Here is a 26,437-nt window from a genome sequence, read left to right as displayed (position 1 = left end):
TTTTTCAATGTCTGGTGGGAAAAAAGTAAATGTAAGCAATTTTTACATTTTCATGCTTGACATTTTTAAAACCAAGTTTTCGTGAGAATCACCCAAAGAGACCCCGCAAACGCAAAGATACTTATGATTGCAATGTGTTCAACAATGGCACGTCTAGTAGGCATTTCCTTGCAAAAAACTGTTCTAATAACATGATAACTTGAAGATGTACCATGTGGTGAACCTGTGCAATTTTTTGACAGATTTTTCTTTTTCAGAAAAACAGACATTCATAAATAAATCAAATATAATTTTAAACAAATGAAAATGTTAAAAATAAACACATTTAGACTCACTTCTTTTGTCGCCTTGTGTAAACAACGATCGCAATCACCATTACAACCAATGCCAACACCGCACCAATACTGCCCAATACTATGGCCAGATTATTTTCTGTAAATAAAAGCAGAAAACACAACTGATAAAACATTGTTGAATATAAACCCTTACAAAACAGAAAATGAATTTCATTAGTCCACATACATTTCACATTAAAAACACATGATGTGATGACATGTGATGTGAAAAGTGATTTTGTTTTTCAATTTTGTGTAAATCCCATGAGTTTTACATTGGAATTTGCACGAAAATGTTCCAAAATCCAATGAAATTCACATGGCTAATGTAGCGAAAGATTATCAAACGAAAGATGAAGCTCATCAAACAAAATCGTAACAAAAACATATGCCGTGAGCACTATCGGTGTACAAAATTACATTTCATTTGCATTCTCTACATTTACATTTATCTTTTTAGCACAAGCCTTTATCCAAATGAGGAATATTACACATTCAGCGATTCATCACTAAAAGCTTTGGCCCCAAGCATATAAGCAAACAAGCCTACTTTGCATTTTATCCATAATATGCTAATTTTCCAGTTCCCATAGAGTTAAACATTTGATTTTTACAGTTTTGGAATCCATTGAGCCGATCACCAGGTCTGGCAGTACCACTTTAAGCATAGCTTAGCATAATTGATTAGACCATTAGCATTGCACTCAAAAATGACCAAAGAGTTTCAATATTTTTCCTATTTAAAACTTGACTCTTCTGCACACAGCACACAAAAACAGTCCCCTTAGTTACTTTCAATAGCAGGGTACTATTTTCAAGGCCCTGAGTAATATCGTTGCGCCTCCTGCAGACATGTTACGGCAGCAAATTCCTTGATTATTACGCCAGAATGAGAGTATAGTTCCTAGCCATATCGGCCTAGAAAATCGCAACTTTAAATTTTCCGTCGGTCTTAGTACACGATGTAACTACAGAAGACTCAAGTTTTAAATAGGAAAAATATCAAAACTCTTTGGTTATTTTTGAGCGCAATGCTAATGGTCTAATCAGATTCAATGGATTATGCTAAGCTATGCTAAAAGTGCTAGCGCCAGACCTGGAGATCAGCTGAATGGATTCCAAAACTGTAAAAATCTAATGTTTAACTCTATGGGAGCTGGAAAATGAGCACATTTTCAAAAAAAGTGGAGTGTCCCTTTAAAGAGAATGGTCATGTCAATCCAAATTGCATGATGTTGCTGTTGTGTTGATGTCACACAGCAGCACGTGTGTTTTTGCACATGCTTTTCGAGTCACTCAAGGGGCTGCAGGCGAACTTTGACTGACGCTGATGACACGTTTCCTTGGGAATGGCAATAAGAGCAAGACAGCATCTAAACTCGCACCATCAGTTTTACTCTTTGTCACACTCCTCCGCCGCACTCGACTCTCACGTCGCATTTTCACCAGCAGCCACGTTTGGCATTTTTTCCTCCCCCTCTCTTCAGAGTCATCCCGTAACGCCTTTCTGCATTACCTTGCGACTGTCTCATTGGGATGTGCATTTATATTTGAGTGACCTCATGAATATCTTTTTTCGTGGAACTGCCATCTCTTTCATTTCTTATATCACTTCCACTAACCTTCCTAATCCAGCGTTTCTCAAACTGGAGTCTGTTTAAATTAGCCAGCAAAATTTTAGAAACCATGGCAAGCAATTCAAAGCCAAAGTAATGTTGTTGCATCATAAAACGTTTGATTTTATTAATCAACATGCATCAATATACAGATATACAAAGAATCATTAGACAACGCAGTAGAGCATCAAAGACATATGTTAAGATGTAGGGCACGTCTAATGCTGTAAAGTACATTGACACACACATACATTCCAGATGGGCTTTGCACAGTTAAAGGATTAGTCAATTTTCTTAAAAGAAAAATCCAGATAATTTACTCACCACCATGTCATCCAAAATGTTGATGTCTTTCTTTGTTCAGTCCAGAAGAAATTATGTTTTTTGAGGAAAACATTGCAGGATTTCCTTATTTTAATGGACTTTAATAGAGCCCAACATTTTATACTTAACTCAACACTTAACAGTTTTTTTTCAATGGAGTTTCAAAGGACTATAAACGATCCCAAACGAGGCATAAGGGTCTTATCTACCAAAACGATTGTCATTTTTGACAAGAAAAATAACAAATATACACTTTTAAAGCACAACTTCTCGTCATGTTGTTCGGTCGTGATGCACCAGCTGACCCCACGCAATACAGGTACGTCATGACGTCAAGAGGTCACAGAGGACGAACGCGAAACTCCGCCCCAGTGTTCACAAGTGTTGAGAAAGTGGACCGTTCCTACGTTGTTGTATGTCAACTGATACTAATTAATGTCTTTGTGTCAGTTTATTGTTTACAATGATCCGCAAATGTGCGTTTTATATATGTAACACGTGACCTCCCTACGTCACTACGCATTTACGTTAGGTCGCGCTGGACCGGACCTAGACGAAAAGTTGCGGTTTAAAAGTACATATTTTTAATTTTTCTTGTCAAAAATGACAATCGTTTCGCTAGATAAGGCCCTTGTGCCTCGTTTGGGATCGTTTATAGTCCTTTGATGCTCCGTTGAAAGGAACTGTTAATTGTTGAGTTGGGTATTAATTGTTGGTGTCCATTAAAATGAGAAAAATCCTGCAGTGTTTTCCTCAAAAAACATAATTTCTTCTCGACTGAACAAAGAAAGAATCAACATTTTGGATGACATGTTGGTGAGTAAATTATCTGGATTTTTCTTTTAAGAAAATGGACTAATCCTTTAAACTCATATACGAATATGAACACGAAGGAAGATATTTTGAGGAATGTGTGTAAAAAAACATTCATGGGCCCCATTCACTTCCATAGTATACCTTTAATCAGAACAAAAAAAAAATAATACAGAGAAAAGTAAGAAAATGATGACAGAATTTTTATTTTTGGGTGAACTAGCAGGACAAAAGGTACTGGGATTACACAGATAAGATGTGTGGTTTGAATACACTAAACTGCTTTGGATTAAAGTGTCTGCCAAATGCATAGGCTCATGTAAATGTGCCTTCTGATCGTCCCGACAAACATTGATATTATCTTCCCTAGACCACATGATTTTGCTTTGTGTTACCTGCACCTTTCTCCCCCTTCTTCATTTCACCCTCACTTTCTGACTTTTTCCTCCTGTGAATGTGAACTATCCTGGAATGCATGCAAATAACTAACCGTTGAGGTTTATTTGCTGGGGGTTCAGAGCGGCATAATGGGAAGTCAATTACAGGCCTGGGCCGCTCTTTGATCTTAATGTCGCTGACACGCTTGATGGGGACGTGGGCTAGAATGTCAACTTTTATCAGGAACCAAAAACAAAAAAAGAGACGGGGAGAGAGAGAGCATGTGAAAGAGAGAGAGAGAGCGCACAAGCATGTGAAAGAGAGAAAGGACGTTCAGTGAAACAGAATAAACAATCGTGTACCATAGTACAAGGATTGTATTTTGAGATTTTTATTTCTAGGTCTACCCTTATTTTATATGTACTGCATGTTTTGTAAAAATGTACAGTATTAGGTATATGTGTAAACTCAGCTAAATATGATTTACTGTTTTTTACATAAAGAACATTCTGTGAAAATATAACCCTGATATCTCTATTATATTGACTATATTAGTCCCTTTCACACATACAGTCTTTACTGGTAATTTAATGGTAAATTGCCGTTAACAGATCATGTGTGAACAGAACCTTTCCGGTAAATCAGTGCTCCCAATTTACCAGTAAGACAGGTTGTAAGATTACCAGTAATTTACCGGTAAGCGCTATGTGTGAACGAAAAATATAAAAACATCGGCATTTAGAACGGAGGACGTCAGACCACGCTGACAGCTTCAGACCAATCATAATGTTTTAATACAGATGACGCGTTTACCCCCACACTGTTTTACGGATGTTTCCACACACACGCTGCTTGAAAGTCGAGCACACCTGAAGTTTTTCGTCCACATTTCTTCACCAAAGTTGTTTAAAACAGCTTACCACATACTTGCCGAATTGCCGACGTCCATAGCACGCTCTCTGTAAAGCCTAAAGTGCAAACAGTACTGTTGTTTAAAATGCATTTTCGGTTTGACGTCGCTTCATGCAATGTTGTTTGGTCATGAGCAACTTTGCGACTGTCAGAGTTTACCACAGACGTAAAAACAACAAAATACGGACCGTGGATATGAACGAAGTGGATTGTTTACAAATACAACACTGAGCTCAACGCGCGCCACAGGTACTTCCGCTTTCTCAACGAATTTACCGGTATTTTGATACGGATGTGTGAATGATGTCTTACTGGTAAATTCATTCTGTTAAACTCATGGTAATTTACCAGAATTGCTGTGTGAAAGAGGCTACTGATATTATATTATCTACAATTGTGTTAAAAAAATTGTGCAACATCATTACGCTGATAAATCACTGTTATTAGTAGTAGTAATATTTCTGCACTGTAAATGATTTACTTACAGATGTAGTAGTGTAATAGAAAAACAATGGACCCATTTAAAATGATATCCTACTTGTTCTGAGTTATAGACTCATTTATTAAAAGTAGCATGATCAAAATAATAGCAGTGCGAAGTTTAATTAGATAATTATTTAATTCTGTCAAAAAACAACTCCTTTTTGTCCTTTATTAAGAAAGATGGGAAGCAAATGCTTCAATAAATTTAATGGTGCAACGTTTCGACCATCAGTATGATATTGTGCATGACGAAGACCTGATGGTCAAAAAGTTGCACCATTTTATTTATTGGAGCAGTTTATCAGTGTGCGGGCTTCTTCTGTTGTTTTTCATTGATTTTTTGTTGCCCTGAACCTGTACCCAAACATTTTTGGTGTTTTTGGATGTGCCGTCCTCATCACAAGCAAATGCTTCACCCATTTTATAAAATATACTAGTCAACATTTAAAGTGAATCAAAACCTCTTTTAAAAGTCGTCTTAAAACCAATTCCCAATACACATTCTTGTCTTTGGACAACTTTGATAAACTTTTCTGATCCACTTGAAATGTTGACTATATCTGCTGCTGAATTTCTAAAATGGATCGTTCCATCATTGCTCATAGGAACAACGCAATATGATTAAAACGTTTTGAAGATTTGAGAGGGGAAAATGTATAACGCAAAGTTTAAGATGCTCAGCTAAAGTGATCTCAAATGCTTTAAAATGGCAACAAAAACACCCAAAGCACATGGAATAAAACAAGCTTACTACTGATTAAATAATAGACAGAATGGAAAAGATTCAGCCTTTAATCACCTCTAGAAATATCAAAGATGATCTAAAATGATCTGTATAGTACTGTAAAGTACTCTGTATAGTACTGTGACACTCAGAAGGGTACTGAATTCAAGCCACAGTACACTTTAAAGACAGTTAAAGGAACAGTATGTAAGAAATTTATATCAATGAATCATAAAATGGCCCTGATATGTCACTAAACATTAAGAAATCATTTTCATTTCAAATACTTATATCACTGACAACAGTGGTCCGGCCAGGATATTGTCATTTAAAAAGTGGAGTTGCAGCCCTCAACTGATGTTTATGTTGTCATGTTGTGTATAGGCCACCAGTTTTGTGATTGCAGTACCAGTTTTGGCCACAATCCTACATACTGTTACTTTAAAGGTGCAGTATGTAAATTTAAGCGGCATTTAGTGGTGAGGTTGGGAATTGCAACCAACGGGTCCACTGCTCACCCCTCGCTTTTGAAACACATAGAGAAGCTATGATAGCCACCACCATCGTCGGAGACAACTTAGTAAAAAAATGTTGTCCGTTCAGGGCTTTTGTAGAAACATGGCGGCCCAAAATGGCGACTTCCATGTAAGGGGACCCTCTGTGTATGTAGATAAAAACGTCTCATTCTAAGGTAATAAACACATAATGGGTCATTATGAGAGGTCTATGGTAATATTGTTTTGAATATTATTTTGCATTTCTGTCAAGAGATCCTTTAAAAAAATTACACACCGCACCTTTAAGCAGGGTGGTGCAAAAATCATGGTCTTGGGATGTTTTTCATACCTACGTGTTGGGCCTATTTATCGTGTACAAGGGAACATGGATCAGTTTGAATACATCAGAATATTTGAAGAGATTACGTTGCCCTTTGCAGAAGAGGAAATGCCCCTAAAATGGATGTTTTTAACAAGACAACAACTAGAGGTGTGAATCTTCACTGGTTCCTCGATTCGATTCGATTCCGATTATTAAGTTAACGATTCGATCCAATTCGATGTTACGATGCATCATGATGCATCACGATGCATTGCATCCTTTTTTTATTACTGCACATTGCTACATTTATATTGATGAATGTAAGAAGTCAGATACAGTATGTGAACTCCTTTTTATTTTGTTTTCTTCAAGAAGTATACTAAAGTATACAACTTAATAGGAAACAAGACAAACTTGGTCTGACAAACAACAGCAGCATTTAAAACTAAAACATTAGGAAAAACTAAAAGTACATAAAACTGTCAATTAAAGCATTATCAACACTTGCATTCTTTAGCAGCTCGGGGTGAAAACGGTTAACGTGGTTTCTTAAATTAGTTGTATTGCCTACATTTTTTATTTGTGCATGGCAGGCTTTACACACAGCGTGTGTCTTGTCCAGTTCGTGCTTACCAGCATGTTCATAGAAGCCGAAATGAGCCCAGACATCGGCTTTTAAGATACCTGGTGCATTTTTTATCACTAGTGTCTCACAACCCTCTGCCATTTTTTCTACCGCCACATACCTGTACGCGACGAATGACGTCAGCAGGCTATAATCGATTATGGGTTATTACTGCATCGATGCAGAATCGTCCACCCCCGCATCGCGATGCATCGCACAATCGATTAATTGTGACACCCCTAACAACAACCCTACACTGGAAACAATGATTTTCAAGAAAAAAATTTTTTAGTATTTTTGTCTTGTTTTCAGTAAAAATATCGAAAAATTCTTAAATTAAGATGCTTTTTCTTGACAAGCAAAACGACCCAAGAAAATAAGTCTAGTTTTAGACCAAAAATATCAAATTCAAGTGATTTTATGCATAAAACAAGCAAAAAGATCTGCCAATGGGGTAAGCAAATTTTTCTTGAATTTAGTGTTTAAGAATTTTTTTGCTTACCACATTGGCAGATTTTTTTTTTGTTTGTTTTATGCACAAAATCACTTAAATGTGATATTTTTGGTCTAAAAATTAGACTTATTTTCTTGGGTCTTTTTGCTTATCAATATAAAGCATCTTAATTTAAGAATTTTTTGATATTTTTACTGAAAACAAGACAAAAATACTAAGAATTTTTTTCTTGAAAATCATTTTTTTGCAGTGTAAACACACAAGCAAGAGGACAAAATCTTGGTTGTAGACAAAAAGGATTGAGGTTATGGAGTGGCCAGCTCAATCCCGTGATTTCTACCCCATTGAAAACTTTCGGGCTGACATTAAAAATACCATTTCTGAAGCAAACCCTAAAAATTGACAGGAACTGTGGATCCTGGGCTGACATATTGTCAGGATCTTGTCTTAGCTTCTAGTTCATTGTGACAGGGTTCTGACAGTACCATGTTTTGTGTGAAGGCACGTGGCCTTGTTTATCAGGCTATGTGCTTTCCCTGTCTCGTCTCTGACCCCGCCTCCTCGTCTCCTTATTAATTATCCTTATTATTGTTCGATTTATGTCACCTGTTCCCCTCTTGATTTGCTCCCTTTTTTAAACCCCTCATGTTTGCTGTCCTGTGCTCATTTGTTTTGTACTTTTCCTGCATGTAGTCAGGAGAGAGCTAGGCTAGGCTAGGCTAGGCTAGGCTAGGCTAGGCTAGGCTAGGCTAGGCTAGGCTAGGCTAGGCTAGGCTAGGCTAGGCTAGGCTAGGCTAGGCTAGGCTAGGCTAGGCTAGGCTATAGTGATGGGCAGTCCGGCTCTTTCCATTGATTCGGCTCAAGCTCCGGCTCTACATTTTAGTGATTGCAGTCCGGCTCTTTTCATAGATTCGGCTCTTCTGGCTTTGCTCCCTTAGAAGAGCCGGCTCTTACGGTCCCACCCCTGCCTGCGTCTGAAGATTCGGCTCTGCTCGTTCGCGAATGACCCATCACTACTAGTCTAGTCTAGTCTTGTCTAGCGTTAAGTCTGTCTAGCGTTAAGTCTGTCTAGCGTTGTTGGATCTGGTTTTATGTTGATTGTCCCCTTGTGGGTTTTATTTTCCTGTTTTGTTCTTGTTAAAGGGACTGTAAGTAGGATTTTAAGTGTTTTATTATTCAAAATCAATGTCTTTATTCATAAATATGTCCTCATTGGTGTCAAATGACCTCTGCCAATGATCTGACTTTTCTTTGTAAGTTTGGAATTTCTTCTCTTTACTTACATTGAATGGGTAAGTCCCAGAAGGCTTCAATGTCGTTCCGCCGTATTGATAAACTATAATAGCAGAGAGGGACAAATCATAGCCTACCGGCGCGTTTCCACAATGCGTTTTCATTCAGAACACGTGAACCAGCTGAAACGGACAAGGAGATCAGTACATAATGGCTACCGTAGTAAATGCAGCATGCATTTGGAAAAGCGAGGCTATAGAGAGCACTATTTGTTTGAATGCAAAATACAATTTCACCACTAGATGGAGGTAAATCCTACTTGCAGTCCCTTTAAATAAAATGTTTTTTAACAGCTTTCTTCCTTTGAAAAGGACAATACAGACTTTAATGTAACAGTAAATTCTGTTAATGCTTTGATTTGAAATTGAATGTGTAATGTTTTCAATACATTTAAAATAAGGAAATAAAACTTATTTATAACACTTCAGCACTGTTTTTACTTTTATAAGTACACATTTTTTAACACAACTGTATTTCGACTGCGTTAAATCAACTCTGATCCTTATCTCACAATCATATTATGAGACTTTAGCCTGGATTTCACAAACGGGTCATGTTCATAAAAAATTTTTTACACCTCTGTTCTTTGGCAATGTAAACCCACTTACAGCTATTTGAATCTTAAAGGAAATGGAGAGCGAGGGAGTGGGAAAGAGAGAGGGAAAGTCGAGAAACAGATAAGAAAGAGACAGGTCATTGAGACTTTGCATTATCTTGGCACACGGCAGTAAACAAGGTTTAGAGAGACTATTGCTTGAAGTAAAGGTGGAGCCCAGAGCCACTCACTCATGAAGACACTAAATAAGAGCTTTAAAGAGCAAGCAGCCTTAGAAAGACCACACTTCAAAACAAAGATAATGTCTATAGACAAGTGTCACATCACAAGAGTAACAGATAGCGCTATACCACATAATAAGAATGAATGATATATTTGAATATGATGTACTGTAATAAATATAATGTAATGTATAATCTAAACTAATAGTATACATCGAAGAGACAAAGACAAAAATGTGGAACTGATGGACTGACCAAGTCAAAGCACTGTGTAACTTTTTGAAGGACTTTTCGAACTACATTATTAGTGGTGTATAAAGATCTTTCATACTGAACTGTATTGTTTTTATTACCTTAGAATGAGCCGTTTTTATCTACATAAACCGTGGATCCCCTTACATTAAAGTCGCCATTTCACGCCACCAAGTTTCTACAGTAGCCCTAAATGGACAAACTGCTTTATAGAGCGTTTTATGTCACTACTTTGTCTCAGACGATGACGTGTTTGTCCGTGGAGGCTATAGAGACAGAGCGCAGTTATGCTAATTTGAAAACCACACCCACCGGGGGGGAAACAATGCAACCGTCTCCATTCACTTTGTATTACAAAATGCTGCCTACTTGTCATTTCTGGCTTATAACAAAAAAAAAGAATAATGCCTAAAAGCTGCTGTGTGACAAGGTGTACATCTAACAAGCCAAAAAAAAAACTGAAATACGTTTTTATAAGCTGTCAACCCCAAAAAACAAGTGTTTAAAGGGATACTTCACCGATTTAGCATTCAGCTTTGTATCTGTAGAAACCCGGCAGTATTACTGAATGACCATGTTTCCCTCCCTCATTTCCCCCTGAGAGGAGAGATATCTGCATTTTGGTTCTGCAAAAAAGTCCTCCGATGATGTAATATGATGATTTTTGCATCATCGGAGGACTTTTTTGCAGAACCAAAATGCAGATATCTCTCCTCTCAGGGGGAAATGATGGAGGGAAACATGGTCATTCAGTAATACTGCCGGGTTTCTACAGATACAAAGCTGAATGCTAAATCGGTAAAGTATCCCTTTAAAGACACAAAGGTAGATCGCCGATTACCTTTCCGTTCAGTGGGCGCAGTTCTAATAATAGTAGTACTATAAAAGGTGCCTGTATCCACTTTTGTATCCTTAAACACTCGTTTATAAGTCGACAGCTTATAAAAACTTATTTCTGGGATTTTTTGCTTGTTAGCTGTACACCCTGTCACACAGCAGCTTTTAGGCATTATTAAAGCAATAAGCCCCAAGAAGCAGTGGGTTACCAGTGCATTTTATAACAGCTTAGGGGCGTTGTTAGGCACAACGCGAAGCGGAGTAAAAATAAAATGCACTGTAACCCCACTGCTTCGCGGGGGTTGCGTTTATAAAACGGTTGCTTCATATGCATAATGTTAGCGGGATTTTATAAAATAAAACACAAATAAGTTGTAATTATATTAGTACAAATATTACTCTTCCGCCAAAGAAAGTAGTTCCTCAGAATCAAGTGCGACTGAAACAGAGCGCAGTTCCCAACCAACACAGACGCAGTAAAAACACAATGAAAATATGATTTAAGACTGTGGTGTTTATTTTTATAAATCACCATTCATCTAATTTATACATTAACATGCAACTGTTGAAGTGATGATCAAATATGCTTGGAAGCATGCTTAACTCTTTCCCCGTCAGCGTTTTTTTTTAATTGCCATCCAGTTTTAGTTTGATGCCTTGCAGAAAAATTATCGTCTTTAAATAAACATAAAATAACAAATGAAAGAACATACCATCCGCTTTCAAACAAAAACAAACAATAAAAAAAACGTTTCATCCTATTCATCTGTTCTCTTATCACCTCTCAAAATTTTTAGCTAAAAGCAGAGATAATTCCATTTTTGTGAAGAACTTATGTAAGATATCAGATTCAAAGCCATCAAAACTTACACGCTGTGTTTTCAGTGTTGAGTGAATGCGTCAGTGTTTAAGTTGGGTAAGATCGCCACCCAGTGGATAATAGCGGACGTATGAACTTGAGTTACGTTTCTCTTTATATGACTCAACAATATTTATTGACATTTATCTGGATATCACCATTAGTGGTTTTCAGGTTCAGGTCTCTATACCATAGTTTTCTATGCATTTCAAAAGTGAGCTGTGGACTGAGCCGTTTGTTGCAGTTCACAGTCTCACCACTAGATGCCACTAAAAATCTACACAGGGGACCTTTAAATTTTATTGAACTCATTTGGGATTTGGTGAATTCAAAGATAGATCACACCAAATCAGGTATTGGGAGAAACTAGTCAATAACAAAAGAGACTATAGTACTGTACATACAGTAAAACAATAAAAACAAGCTGTTACCAAGGCCAAAAAAATGGCATACAAAATATTACCTTTTTTTGGTTATGTATGAACATTATGGGGTAGTTTCCCAGACAGGGATTAGACTAGTCCTAGACTAAAATAAATGTAAGAGCTGTCCAAACTCAAAACAACTTGCACTGATAGATCTTAAAATACATCAGTGCCCTTTGTTTTGCCTCAAAATGCACACAAGTAGGGGTGGGCGGTATGAGCAAAAATTCATATCAAGGTATTTTTCACTCTTCAGCCGGTATAACGGTATTACGGTATGTTGCCATATAAGATAAAACTTGGAGTCACACTGTAGTAAACCTTAGTTAAATTACGGACAAAATTTGTATTTTTAACCTTATGTTACTAATAAGTGAGGGATTGGACATAGACGTGATTTTTTATCTTTTCCCATTTTTTCCTTTAAAAGCGCCATTGTGTGGATGGACTCATCTTCTTATGCATTTTGTCACTATTGCTGGTAGGCTATGTGCCTTATTACAATGTTTTACGCTACATCCAACAACTTTAAAGCTGTGTGCTGTGTATATCTTGTGTCTGTTTTGATTAATAAATATACAAAGAACAAGATTTTCTTTTTGTTGTTAATATGAACATCTGATGGGAGATGCCATCTCACTTTAAATTATTATTAATCCCTGAACGCATTAATGAATGCAGTTTAATAATACAAGTTAGTTATATTAATAAATGTATTTATTGCATTTAATTGCATTTAATTTAATTAACCAGCAGATTCACATTGGCAATTGCCAAAAACACTCCACTCATACGTTTTTATGCGTAAATATGCACTATGTATTGTTTATTAGCCTCTCTAATTAATAAATCTGCATTAAGAAAACGAAATTTACCATTAAAGGCTGTTTTTAATGTGTTTGGTACGTTGCTTACGTTATCCGCTAAAGCACTCTGAAAGCGCTATTCATTTCACCGTAACTCCTCAACCATTTGCGCTATCAAAAAAGGAATGGTTCCTAAAAGAAGATAAATTGCACTTTTTGGCAAATTATGGTTTATTACGGTAATTTCTTGCTTTCTGTCCTTCAATCGCTGCTGTTATCTGGAGAGCGCGTCAGGGCGCAGTAGAGAGAGCGGATCTGAGTGAAAAGGGAGTACACGTTAAACGACTTGCAGTGAGGTAAAAAAAAGCCTCCTAAATGTATAACACTGTTGACGCGCTGTTGGTGCCTTGGGACTCGACAACCCGACTGTTTAAGTTGATTTTCAATAAAGGAGTGTTGATTTTGTTCGCTTCTGGGTCCTCTTATGTTTCAGAACCTGGTAATGCTTAGGTAGCCACGGGCTTGTTTCTCGCCAAACTCGCTGTATACAGATCACAACACCTGAAATATAGTCTTTGGCAGGATTTGCGTGCACTATTATGTGCATCCTCTTAAAAAATTGATGATTAAAAATGGATTGAAGTGCGATCGGAGCCTTTCGTTTTGTGTTTCTGTGGACAGCGCATGTCGGGAACGGAGGTATGACTTTTAAGTCTTGGGTAAACTCCCGCGGGGTCTTAAAAAAATAACATTCATAAAGTTAAATTTAAGTCCTAGGATGAAGATCTGGGCGTTTTAAGGCCATAGATATAACTTTCTGAAGGTTAGTTTTTTTTGTAACACCCCGCGGGAACCCTGATAAGTGCAAAAATAGAATTTAAAATATGTAACGCCGGTATCAACGGTTTTGCAAAATCCATATCATGGCGTGACACAATACCGGTAATTACTATCATACCGGTTTATTGCCCACCCCTACACACAAGTAATGTTTTTAGTAAGGCATGTTTGTTAAAACTAGTTATATTTTATAATTAAACTAAGGTCTAGTCCTGGCTTGAGCAAATCCCTGTCTAGGAAACCACCCCTATTTAGTTGTTTCAGTTTGTTATTTGCCTATAAATCACAATAAAATGTTTAGTTTTAAACTAAAAAAGTTTTTTATAGATTCTTTTTTCCCCTTTTATATGACAGGTGGTTTATTATGTGCATTTAGATTTATTTAAAACTAAACTTTGTTATTTTAACATGCTTTTTAAATTTCTTTTAAATTATAAATTCAAAAACCAAACTTTATAAAACAGGTCCCTATAGCTGTCACCGGGGTAGGAGCCTTTCAAAAATTACACTTTGCACCTAAAGGGTGCATATTGGTACCGAAGAGTGCATATTAGTGCCCTACAGTGACAGCTTGGGGCATTTTGTGACACTTACAGTCCCAAACATTATGGATGTCAGAAATGGATCCATCTATGTGTGTATATTTAAAGAAGAGATGAGAGAACCTACAGTTTGTGAACAAAGTCAAGACGAGAAAAAGACAGATAGGGAGCAAGACAGGTTGTAAAAGAGAGACAGGTAGTAACAAGTTTTAAGAGAAAAGAAAGCAAGAGAGAGGCATGTGGAGAGAGACAGGTAGCCTATATTGAAGAAAGAGAGATGCGTGGAAAGAGACGATGAGACAAGTAAAAGGAAAGGGAGACAGGTTAATAAGGATACTTTTTTGTCATAGTTAGCTTATTTTAATTCCACTTTTTTGATTGTTGCTATATGTTTCTTGACTCATGTACATACATACATCATGCTAATGAAGTAGCTTTAAATTGAAAATTCAGGTACGAAGAGGAAAATATTCTTGTAGCTCAGCTGGTTGAGCATTGCGAAGGCAGCACAAAGGTCATCGGTTTGATTCCCACTTTGAACACACATACTAATAATAAATGTATAGTCTCTTTGAATAAAAGCATCTGCCGAATGCATTAATGTAAATGTGGGAGGGATTGTAAGAGTCCTCATCACACACTGACTGAGATCAGATTAACCCGACTATAAAGAATTAATCCTTGGAAGGAAATGCTGTCTGGTGTCACAAAACATCGACCATCTGCACATGCACTGCCAAAGGGACAACAAAAAGCTTAAAATACCGTGCCAAAATCAACAGCGGTGCCAAAGGTTTGCTAAAGCCCCAGGCTGGCACATTGCCCACCTGCCCTGCCTCATCACACTGTTTTAAGTGCTAGTGTGTTTGAGTGCCCATATATCAAAGAAAACACCTTTCCTACCATTTCCTAAGTCTAAATAATGATCTATTTAGCTGTGCAAATGTTGGACAGTGAACAATGGGTGTGAGAAGTGCTTTAGCAATAAGGAAACTACTTTCTGTGGTAAACAAAGAGTGCATGAGTTAAAGCCTATTCTGACAAATATGACTCTGAAGGACTGATAATAAATATGAGACTGTGTATTTGCAACAGCTTTTACCACCAGCCAATAAAAGACTAGCTCACTGTCACAAAAAATGGTCCCTAGCTGTCACTTTTAAAAACTACACCTGCACCCAAAGTTCGTATTACTACCTCAGAGGTACATATCGGTACCAAAAAGTACATGTTAGTACCACAAAGGGATGTCAAAGGCTTTCACTCACCTAAAGGATTATTAGGAACACCATACTAATGCTGTAGCCTTCAGAACTGCCTTAATTCCACGTGACATTGATTCAACAAGGTGCTGAAAGCATTCTTTAGAAATGTTGGCCCATATTGATATGATAGCATTTTGCAGTTGATGGAGATTTGTGGGATGCACATCCAGGGTACAAAGCTCCCGTTCCATCAGATCCCAAAGATGCTCTATTGGGTTGAGATCTGGTGACTGTGGGGGCCATTTTAGTACAGTGAACTCATTGTCATGTTCAAGAAACCGATTTGAAAGTATTTGAGCTTTGTGACATGGTGCATTATCCTGCTGGAAGTAGCCATCAGAGGATGAGTACATGGTGGTCATAAAAGGATGGACAGGGTCAGAAACAATTGTCTGGTAGGCCGTGGCACTTAAACGATGCCCAATTGGCACTAAGGAGCCTAAAGTGTGCCAAGAAAACATCCCCCACACCATTACACCATTGCATTAATGAGAAATTGAACAGGTGTCCCTAATAATCTTTTAGGTGAGTGTATATGGGTACCAAAGAGTACATGTTAGCACGTCAACGGTACATATGGGTACCATAGAGTGCATGTTAGTACCTCAGAGGTACACATTGGAACCAAAGAGAGCATGTTAGTACATCAAAAGGTACATATTGGTACCAAAGAGTGCATGTTACTACCTCAAAGGTACAAATTGGTACCAAAGAGAGCATGTTAGTACCCCAAAGGTACATATTGGTACCAAAGAGTGCATGTTAGTACCTCAAAGTTACATACTGGTACCAAAGAGTACATGTTAGTACGTCAACGGTACATATGGGTACCAAAGAGTACATGTTAGTACCTCAGAGGTACACATTGGAACCAAAGAGAGCATGTTAGTACATCAAAAGGTACATATTGGTACCAAAGAGTGCATGTTACTACCTCAAAGGTACAAATTGGTACCAAAGAGAGCATGTTAGTACCCCAAAGGTACATATTGGTACCAAAGAGTGCATGTTAGTACCTCAAAGTTACATACTGGTACCAAAGAGTACATGTTAGTACGTCAACGGTACATATGGGTACCAAAGAGTACATGTTAGTACCTCAGAGGTACACATTGGAACCAAAGAGAGCATGTTAGTACATCAAAAGGTACATATTGGTACCAAAGAGTGCATGTTACTACCTCAAAGGTACAAATTGGTACCAAAGAGAGCATGTTAGTACCCCAAAGGTACATATTGGTACCAAAGAGTGCATGTTAGTACCTCAAAGTTACATACTGGTACCAAAGAGTACATGTTAGTACGTCAACGGTACATATGGGTACCAAAGAGTACATGTTAATACCTCAGAGGTACATATTGGTACCAAAGAGAGCATGTTAGTACCTCAAGGGTACAAATTGGTACCAAAGAGTGCATGTTATTACCTAAGAGGAGGTACATATGAGTACCAAAGAGTGCATGTTAGTACCCCAAAGGTACACATGAGTACCAAAGAGTGCATGTTAGTACATCAAATGTACACTTTGGTACCAAAGAGTGCAAGTTAGTACCCCAAAGGTACATATGGGTACCAAAGGGTGCATGTTACTACCTCAGATGTGCACATGAGTACCAAAGAGTGTATGTTAGTACCCCAAAGGTACATATGGGTAACAAAGGGTGCATGTTAGCACCTCAAAGGTACACTTTGGAACCAAAAAGTGCATGTTAATACACATTGGTACCAAAGAGTGCATGTTAGTACATCAAATGTACACTTTGGTACCAAAGAGTGCAAGTTAGTACCCCAAAGGTACATATGGGTACCAAAGGGTGCATGTTACTACCTCAGATGTACACATGGGTACCAAAGAGTGCATGTTAGTACCACAAATGTACACTTTGGTACCAAAGAGTGCAAGTTAGTACCTCAGAGGTACATAATGGTACCAAAGAGTGCATGTTAGTACCTCAAAGGTACAAATAGGTACCAAAGAGTGCATGTTAGTACCTCAGAGATACATATTGGAACCAAAGAGTGCATGTTAGTACCTCAAAGTTACATACTGGTACCAAAGAGTACATGTTAGTACGTCAACGGTACATATGGGTACCAAAGAGTACATGTTAATACCTCAGAGGTACATATTGGTACCAAAGAGAGCATGTTAGTACCTCAAGGGTACAAATTGGTACCAAAGAGTGCATGTTATTACCTAAGAGGAGGTACATATGAGTACCAAAGAGTGCATGTTAGTACCCCAAAGGTACACATGAGTACCAAAGAGTGCATGTTAGTACATCAAATGTACACTTTGGTACCAAAGAGTGCAAGTTAGTACCCCAAAGGTACATATGGGTACCAAAGGGTGCATGTTACTACCTCAGATGTGCACATGAGTACCAAAGAGTGTATGTTAGTACCCCAAAGGAACATATGGGTAACAAAGGGTGGATGTTAGCACCTCAAAGGTACACTTTGGAACCAAAAAGTGCATGTTAATACACATTGGTACCAAAGAGTGCATGTTAGTACATCAAATGTACACTTTGGTACCAAAGAGTGCAAGTTAGTACCCCAAAGGTACATATGGGTACCAAAGGGTGCATGTTACTACCTCAGATGTACACATGGGTACCAAAGAGTGCATGTTAGTACCACAAATGTACACTTTGGTACCAAAGAGTGCAAGTTAGTACCTCAGAGGTACATAATGGTACCAAAGAGTGCATGTTAGTACCTCAAAGGTACAAATAGGTACCAAAGAGTGCATGTTAGTACCTCAGAGATACATATTGGAACCAAAGAGTGCATGTTAGTACCTCAGGGGTATATATTGGTACCAAAGAGTGCATGTTAGTACCTCAGAGGTACATATCGGTACCAAAGAGTGCATATTACCTACCTCAGATGTACACATGGGTACCAAAGGGTGCATGTTAGTACCTCAGAGGTACACATGAGTACCAAAGAGTGCATGTTAGTACCCCAAAGGTACATATGGGTACCAAAGGGTGCATGTCACTACCTCAGATGTACACATGGGTACCAAAGAGTGCATGTTAGTACCTCAGAGATGCACATGAGTACCAAAGAGTACATGTTAGTACCCCAAAGGTACATATGGGTACCAAAGAGTGCATGTTACTACCTCAGAGGTAAATATGGTTACTAAAGAGTGCATGTTAGTACTTTAGAGGTACACATTGGTACCAAAGAGTGCAAGTTAGCACCTCAAAGGTACACTTTGGTACCAAAACATGCATGTTAATACCTCAGAGTGACACATTGGTACCAAAGAGTGCAAGTTAGTACCTCAGAGGTACATAATGGTACCAAAGAGTGCATGTTAGTACCTCAGAAGTATATATTGGCACTAAAGAGTGCATGTTAGTACCTCAAAGGTACAAATAGGTACCAAAGAGTGCATGTTAGTACCTCAGAGATACATATTGGTACCAAAGAGTGCATGTTAGTACCTCAGGGGTACATATTGGTACCAAAGAGTGCATGTTAGTACCTCAGAGGTACATATCGGTACCAAAGAGTGCATGTTACCTACCTCAGATGTACACATGGGTACCAAAGGGTGCATGTTAGTACCTCAGAGGTACACATGAGTACCAAAGAGTGCATGTTAGTACCCCAAAGGTACATATGGGTACCAAAGGGTGCATGTCACTACCTCAGATGTACACATGGGTACCAAAGAGTGCATGTTAGGACCTCAGAGATGCACATGAGTACCAAAGAGTACATGTTAGTACCCCAAAGGTACATATGGGTACCAAAGAGTGCATGTTACTACCTCAGAGGTAAATATGGTTACTAAAGAGTGCATGTTAGTACTTTAGAGGTACACATTGGTACCAAAGAGTGCTTGTTAGTACCTCAAATGTACACTTTGGTACCAAAGAGTGCAAGTTAGTACCTCAGAAGTATATATTGGCACCAAAGAGTGCATGTTAGTACATCAAAGGTACAAATAGGTACCAAAGAGTGCATGTTAGTACCTCAGAAGTACATATTGGTACCAAAGAGTGCATGTTAGTACATCAAAGGTACAAATAGGTACCAAAGAGTGCATGTTAGTACCTCAGAAGTACATATTGGTACCAAAGAGAGCATGTTAGTACCTCAGGGGTACATATTGGTACCAAAGAGTGTATGTTAGTACCCCAGAGGTACATATTGGTACCAAAGAGTGCATGTTAGTACCTCAGAGGTACATATGGGTACCAAAGAGTGCATGTTAGTACCCCAAAGGTACATGTGAGTACCAAAGAGTGCATGTTAGTACCTCAGAGGTACACATGAGTACCAAAGACTGCATGTTAGTACCTTAAAGATACACATTGGTAGCAAATGTATATTAAAATAATCTAGTTTTGGAACCACACTCTTCATATATATCTGTACCCAAATGGTACTGTCACAGATCTACCCAAGCGCTTGTTCGTTCGGTAAACGAGACTCTCACTCACCCGAGAATTTAGTACCTCTGAGGTACTAATTCACTCTTTGGTTCCGATATTTGTCTTTGAGGTAATACGTTTTTTCCTGACAGTGTGAAATCATTATCAAATTGACCAAAAGTTATGTTCCTGTACCTGCCCAAGTGGTAAAGCATTACGTTAGCGGCGCAAAAGATCATGGGTTCAACTCCAGGGAACACTCATGCAGATTAAATTAATTATTTTAATGTCCTGTAAGTCACTTTGGATAAAAGCGTCTGCCAAATGCATAATGTAACATGATGTAAATGATCAACTGCATTGGCTAAATACCAATAACTGGACATATTTAGTGAAATATTTTCAGATAGCATGTACTGCATACATAAATAATTGTAGTAGAAGATCATTTGCCTCAAAGGCTTGCTGCATTGTTTTGTCTCTCCGGTTACCCAAACTTAACCCCAAAAAGGGCAGCAAAGCAGCGGGGGATGAATTCCCAGCAGCTGTGGAGCAGATAACCGATTCGTGTGTTTGATGGAGACGATCCAGATCAGATTTTACATAGATCCATCCTGTAGATCCGTATCAAGAGGAAGTGTGTGGTTCTGCTCTAATGAGACTGAGGGGTCAGAAGTTAAGAAGTGCAACATGCGTTCAGGTCTGTCTGTAAGATGTCTGTCTGTATGACTGACGCATTGATGGGTATGTATGTGTGAAAGGCTGTCTGTCTGCTGTCTCACTGAAAAGATTATGAATATATGATGTTTTAGGTGACTTGTGCATGTCGAAGAGTAAATGGGACAGCAGGTGTTTGGCTCAGATGTGCAAGAATGTTTATTCAAAGGAATAAACATGGAAAGTTAAAATACTCTGCTTTTAATCATACCCTAATGGCCTTAACACTAACTGCATGCAGAAGCAAATTTTAAAAAGAGAAACACTGCCACCTAGTGGCGACTTTGTTTACAAATATAGCATAAAATAGTTTGAACAGAAGTGGATGACATTGGTTGCTTTGAATTATCATTGCAATGGCCCTCCCACAATGAGCTCCTCCCACAAGTTGTGATGTCACATATACAAGTTTTTTTTTTTTTTTGAGAAAACAGTGGCCTGAAGTTTTTGTCTTGATTAAATTGAGGTACTTAAAGGAATAGTTCACAGAAAAATAATTTACTCACCCTTAAGTTGTTTCAAACTTGCATACTTTTCTCTGTTTTGCTGTATACAAAAATATATTTTGAAAAAAGTTTGCAGATCTGGGGCACCACTGACATCCAAAGTAGGAACAAAAAATACTATTGAAGGTAATTGTGCCCCAGATCTGTTTGGTTATGTACATTTTTCAAAATATCTTTATACAGGTTTGGAAAAAAATAAATATTAATAATAATAAATTAATAAAAATATTCATTTTTCGTTGAACTGTACCTTTAACACTCTGTTGGACCATTTCATATTAGTTAATGAAGGCTAAAATAGTTATATTAAGCAATACACTTTATTTATTGATGTGAATTAAATTTACACACCAGCCACGCAGCTTGTATCCCGTCCAGACCACGTGCCGTCCTTTTGACAGGTGCGTTGCTGGGACCCATAGAGGTTGTATCCATCATTACACGAGAACGTGATATTTGCTCCTTCTAGGTACAAGGTTCCCTTTTTCTCACCATTGTGGGGTGGTGCCAACCAACCACAGGTCTGTACTGTGATAAAAAGTAACAACAATTGCAAAAAAAAACATTAAAACATCTCCTACGCGACAACCCAGCTGAAGACATTTTTTGTGATTAACTGCTTTCTACATTAAATCATCCTAAGAACATTTTTTGATATTTAATGTTTGATATCTTTAATATTGACTGAGTAAGGCATCATCAATAGATTATGAGAACTGGATTTGAGACCTAAGATCACATAATATTAATGTATATATCAGAGGTTTTTAAAGAGCACCAATTTTCTGATTCACGATTTTACATTTCCTTTGGTGTGTTTGTATTAGTACATGTTAACGATATGCAAAAGGTATAAATCCCAAAGTAAACGATGACACGAGTTATCGTTTCCAACGTAAATCTCTTTTCTTGGACTACAACAAACACACGGATTGTAGGCAACGATTTACTTCCTGGGCCTGTTGACGTGGACACGACAATCATCTTCATAATCCTGCCCACTTCTGACTCACAGCCTGTAAGTAGTCTATGTTTTCATATTTAAAAAATGTACTAGTGACTATTCAAACCATGATTCAAACGCAAGTTTTGTGCAGTGCAGAGTACCGCTTTTTTTTTTGTTATTTTGTTGTTTACCAATCTGTGACGTTCTGTTCAAACAAAGTTAATCGATCAATTCGGTCGACTGCATTTTCTGGATCAGATTCGGCTCCAGTAAAGGCAGTAAGGTAGTAAAGACCAAGCGTGCCGCACAAGCCCTGAAAAGTGAAGTCAAAATGTCTCGATCGCCCCCCCAGTGACTGGTCCCAGTATAGGTCATAAACCCCGCCTCCCCATGTTATTCAATGGGACTTCAGACCAACAAATTTTTTTTATTACACTTCAATTATCTTTTTTCTGAACCTGGTTTCTGTCATTTATTGTAGTTTTTATCACGCTGATGCAAATGGTTTTAAAATAAGTTTGTGTTTAGTTTAATGATATAAAAACGGTGGTGTCATGTCATGATTGACAGCTGTGATATGCGCATATTGTTGGCTATTGCTACAAATGTACCCGTTCCACTTAAAGGTGCAGTGTGTAACTTTTAGAAGAATCCCTTGGCAGACATGCAATATAATCTACATAACTATATTATCAGTGGTGTATAAAGACCTTTCATTATGAACCATTATGTCTTTATTACCTTTAAATGAGCAGTTTTTATCTACATACACCGAGGGTCCCCTTACATTTTGTGTCGCCATGGTTCTACAGAAGCTCTTAACGGACAAACTTCGTTTACCAAGTTGTCTCTGACCATGACGTGTTTGTCCTGTGGTGCTACCGTACCTTCTCTATGCGTTTCAAAAGTGAGGGATGAGCCGTCGACTGAGCCGTTGGTTGCAATTTGAAATCTCACCACTAGATGCCGAAGAAAAAATGTACACACTGCACCTTTAAGACTGCTTTTGAGGTCCAGGGTCACATTTATAATAATGCACTGTGATCTGGATGTGATGTTTAAAGTTCAACAGCACACTGATTTTCTGATAACACTGTAATGTTGGTATTACCTTTATCATAATAAAAACTACTGATAAGACTTATGTGAGTGCCTAAAAAATCTGAATCACCCTGATAAGCCTTAAACCATGTGGTTTCAGGTACAATAAAACACTCCAGTAATAATTTAGGAAATCTATGTTTTGTGAGTTGGTTTTTTTTTTCCATAGTACACTTTAGATATTACTATAAGTAGTACACTTTAGTCTACTATGTGTACTACTATAAGTAGTACACATAGTACACTTTAGTCTACTATAAGTAACTGTGGAACTGCATGTCAGCTAACTCTCATTATTACACGGCTCTCTGGAATGCTTGATTCTGATTGGTCAGTTGAGACATTTGCAGGTTCGTTCTTTTCAAATAATAACCGCTCCAAATTAATAACGCATAGCCGGACTACTTGCACGAGTAAAATCGTTCCGCGCCAATAAAGATCAATAAAGATTACTGTCTGCTTGGCGCCATCTTGTGACAAACACTCGACAACCACGACAAGACACAGACAGCTTACTGAGACTGAACTTGACAAAATAGAGCATGACAGCTACGAAGCCAACACACACAAAAATACAGAATGGGGATTAAAACTTCTCAAAGACTGGCTAAAAGAGAAAAAATGGAGACAGACAAGTATGAAGCAGCGGATCTTAATAAGGTATTACGATCATTTTATGCATCTGTGCAAAGTTTCGCAGAAGGATAAAAATGTTAATTTAAAACAAATATGCCAATAAAATGTTTAAAATTCATATTCATGTCCAGTTTTTTTTCTTATGTGGCAAGTAGCCGTGTAATAAGCGGGATAATGTAGAGGCAGCCGGTAGTTATTGGGAAATAAGCCCCTTCAGTGTGATACAAGACCCTCCGCTTCGCGTCGGGTCCTGATCACACTGTCGGGGCTTATTTCCCAATAACTACCGGCTGCCTCTACATTATCCCTTACTTAGAGTATTAGTACTAGAGAATTAGGGGGTAGGGTAAAGGTAAAAGTTAGTAGAATATTTGTACTTATACTATGAGCCTTGAATACTTTTTTCTAATTGGTTGAGAAATGTTCCACGAGTGTTGATGTATTTTTCTCTAAAACGCACACCTAACCTGTCTTCAAATAACCACCAGAGCAATGTCTGTGGTAACCGTGGTATAAGCGGAAAAACTGACTGATTTCTTTAAATATTTGAAAATAATGCACACCCACGATGAAACAGCCTATCGTCAATTATATCTTACATGTAGTTCCAAAGATACTTATAACAGTAAAATGTCTAAAGTTGTCTATAAAAGTAAAGTGTTACCTGTGAGCTTATCTCTTTAAACAAGAATATGCATTTAAGGAAGGAGGTCCTTGCCATCATGACGTTTGAAAACTTCTGCTAATAGTGATAGTAATAGTTTACATTATAAGATTCTTTATAATAAGCATTTTTTGATCACTTTAACCATCATTGTGTTCCACAGTTCCTCTAAATATACTAACCAGGTTCCAGAGCTTTCTTTATGGACGTATAACCCTTGAAGGACAGCAATGTGGCATTGCCTTGTTCCAGACTGCGTGTGATTAGCGCATCATATTTACAAAACTGCGCCCCCTCCCCTGAACACATCTGCAGCGTCGCCTCATACAGGGGGTCTTTAGGGTCTTCAGTCACAAAAAAATCTGGGATGAAAGATGGATCGTGCTTTGCAGCATAGTAGTATTCATCCAGGAGGTGGATTGAGTCATAAGTAAACAGTGAAGTTTCATTGGAAACAGCCCCTGTTGAGAAAAACACATAGGATGTTGTGAAAGATGAGCACGCAAAGTATTTTGGAAAGACCAATTTTAGATATGACCTCATGCATCCTCCTGACTCATGTCATGTTTGTTACGATTTTAAAGCCTTATGAAATTAAATCCTCATGTCAGTTTCAATGTCCTCTTGTGTACTCTTAAGACTTGTTTGTAGATGTTCCTGAACCAAAAGAAAAGTGTAACTTTTCTAATGCTTAATCAGACTGCAATTTAAATCTTTTTAAACCCTGACTGAACAGAGAGATAGGTTAGTACATGCAAGATTAATGGAGTGAAAGAAAAGTGTAGTAAAAATAAAATGGTTTTAGAGGGTAGTGAAGTCAAAGTCAAGTATAATAAAAGGGAAGTGAAACTATAGTGAAGTGTTGTAACAGTAAAGTGGGGTGGAATGAAAATGGAGTGGTGTCAAAGTGGTGTGGAGTAAAAGTGTACAGTTAAAGTAGGGTGGAGTGTAAGTGGAGTGGAGTAAAAGTAAAATTGAGTGAAGGTGGGGTGGAGTCAAAGTAAGGTGGAGTGCATTCAAAGTGAAGTGGACTAATAGTGAAGTGGTGTAAAAGTGGAGTGAAAATAAAGTGGAGTGAAAGTGAAGTGGAGTCAAAGTAAAGTGGGGTGAAAGTACAGTACATTTAAAGTGAAGTGGTGTAGAAGTGGAGTGCAAGTAAAGTTGAGTGAAAGTGAAGTGGAGTCAACGTAAAGTGGATTGAAAGTAAAGTGGAGTAAAACTAAAATGGAGTAAAAGTGAAGTGGAGTGAAAGTGAAGTGGAGTGAAAGCAAAGTGGAGTGAAAGTGAAGTGGAGTCAAACTAAAATGGAGTAAAAGTGAAGTGGAGTGAAAGTGAAGTGGAGTGAAAGCAAAGTGGAGTGAAAGCAAAGTGGAGTGAAAGTGAAGTGGAGTCAAACTAAAGTGGAGTCAAACTAAAGTGGAGTAAAAGTGAAGTGAAGGTGAAGTGGAGTCAAACTAAAGTGGAGTAAAAGTGAAGTGGAGTCAAACTAAAGTGGAGTAAAAGTAAAGTGAAGGTGAAGTGGAGTCAAATTAAAGTGGAGTAAAAGTGGAGTAAAAGTGAAGTGGAGTGAAAATGAAGTGGAGTCAAAGTAAAGTAGAGTGAAAGTAAAGTGGAGTCAAACTAAAGTGGAGTAAAAGTGAAATGGAGTGAAAGTGAAGTGGAGTGAAAGTGAAGTGGAGTGAAAGTGAAGTGGAGTGAAAGTGAAGTGGAGTTAAAGTGAAGTGGATTGAAAGTAAAGTGGAGTCAAACTAAAGTGGAGTAAAAGTGAAGTGGAGTGAAAGTAAAGTGGAGTGAAAGCAAAGTGGAGTGAAAGTGAAGTGGAGTCAAACTAAAGTGGAGTAAAAGTGAAGTGAAGGTGAAGTGGAGTCAAACTAAAGTGGAGTAAAAATGAAGTGAAGGTGAAGTGGAGTCAAAGTAAAGTGGAGTAAAAGTGAAGTGGAGTGAAAGTGAAGTGGAGTCAAAGTAAAGTAGAGTGAAAGTAAAGTAGAGTGAAAGTAAAGTGGAGTCAAACTAAAGTGGAGTAAAAGTGAAGTGGAGTGAAAGTAAAGTGGAGTGAAAGTAAAGTGGAGTAAAAGTGAAGTGGAGTGAAA

The 26,437-nt window shown here is 37.9% G+C and overlaps 1 protein-coding gene across 4 annotated transcripts in view; it reads right to left on the bottom strand.

The window, feature by feature from the left end:
- Positions 1–26,437, bottom strand: part of susd2 (sushi domain containing 2) — a 58,907-nt gene that overhangs the window by 8,970 nt on the left and 23,500 nt on the right. For 2 of the 4 annotated variants that reach the window (XM_073860402.1, XM_073860403.1), the window contains exons 12-14: positions 24,530–24,808; positions 21,352–21,528; positions 336–432 (exon numbers count right to left, since the gene is read on the bottom strand). In XM_073860402.1, the coding sequence (XP_073716503.1) occupies positions 336–432; positions 21,352–21,528; positions 24,530–24,808 (553 nt within the window). Of the gene's footprint in view, positions 1–335; positions 433–21,000; positions 21,041–21,351; positions 21,529–24,529; positions 24,809–26,437 lie in introns of all 4 variants that reach the window. The other 2 variants (XM_073860404.1, XM_073860405.1) reach the window with 2 other exon arrangements.

Source organism: Misgurnus anguillicaudatus, chromosome 22 (assembly GCF_027580225.2).
Source record: "Misgurnus anguillicaudatus chromosome 22, ASM2758022v2, whole genome shotgun sequence".
NCBI classification, from domain to species: domain Eukaryota; kingdom Metazoa; phylum Chordata; class Actinopteri; order Cypriniformes; family Cobitidae; genus Misgurnus; species Misgurnus anguillicaudatus.
The sequence above is the reverse complement of the archived record's forward strand: the minus strand, read 5'-3'. Positions and strand labels throughout refer to the sequence as shown.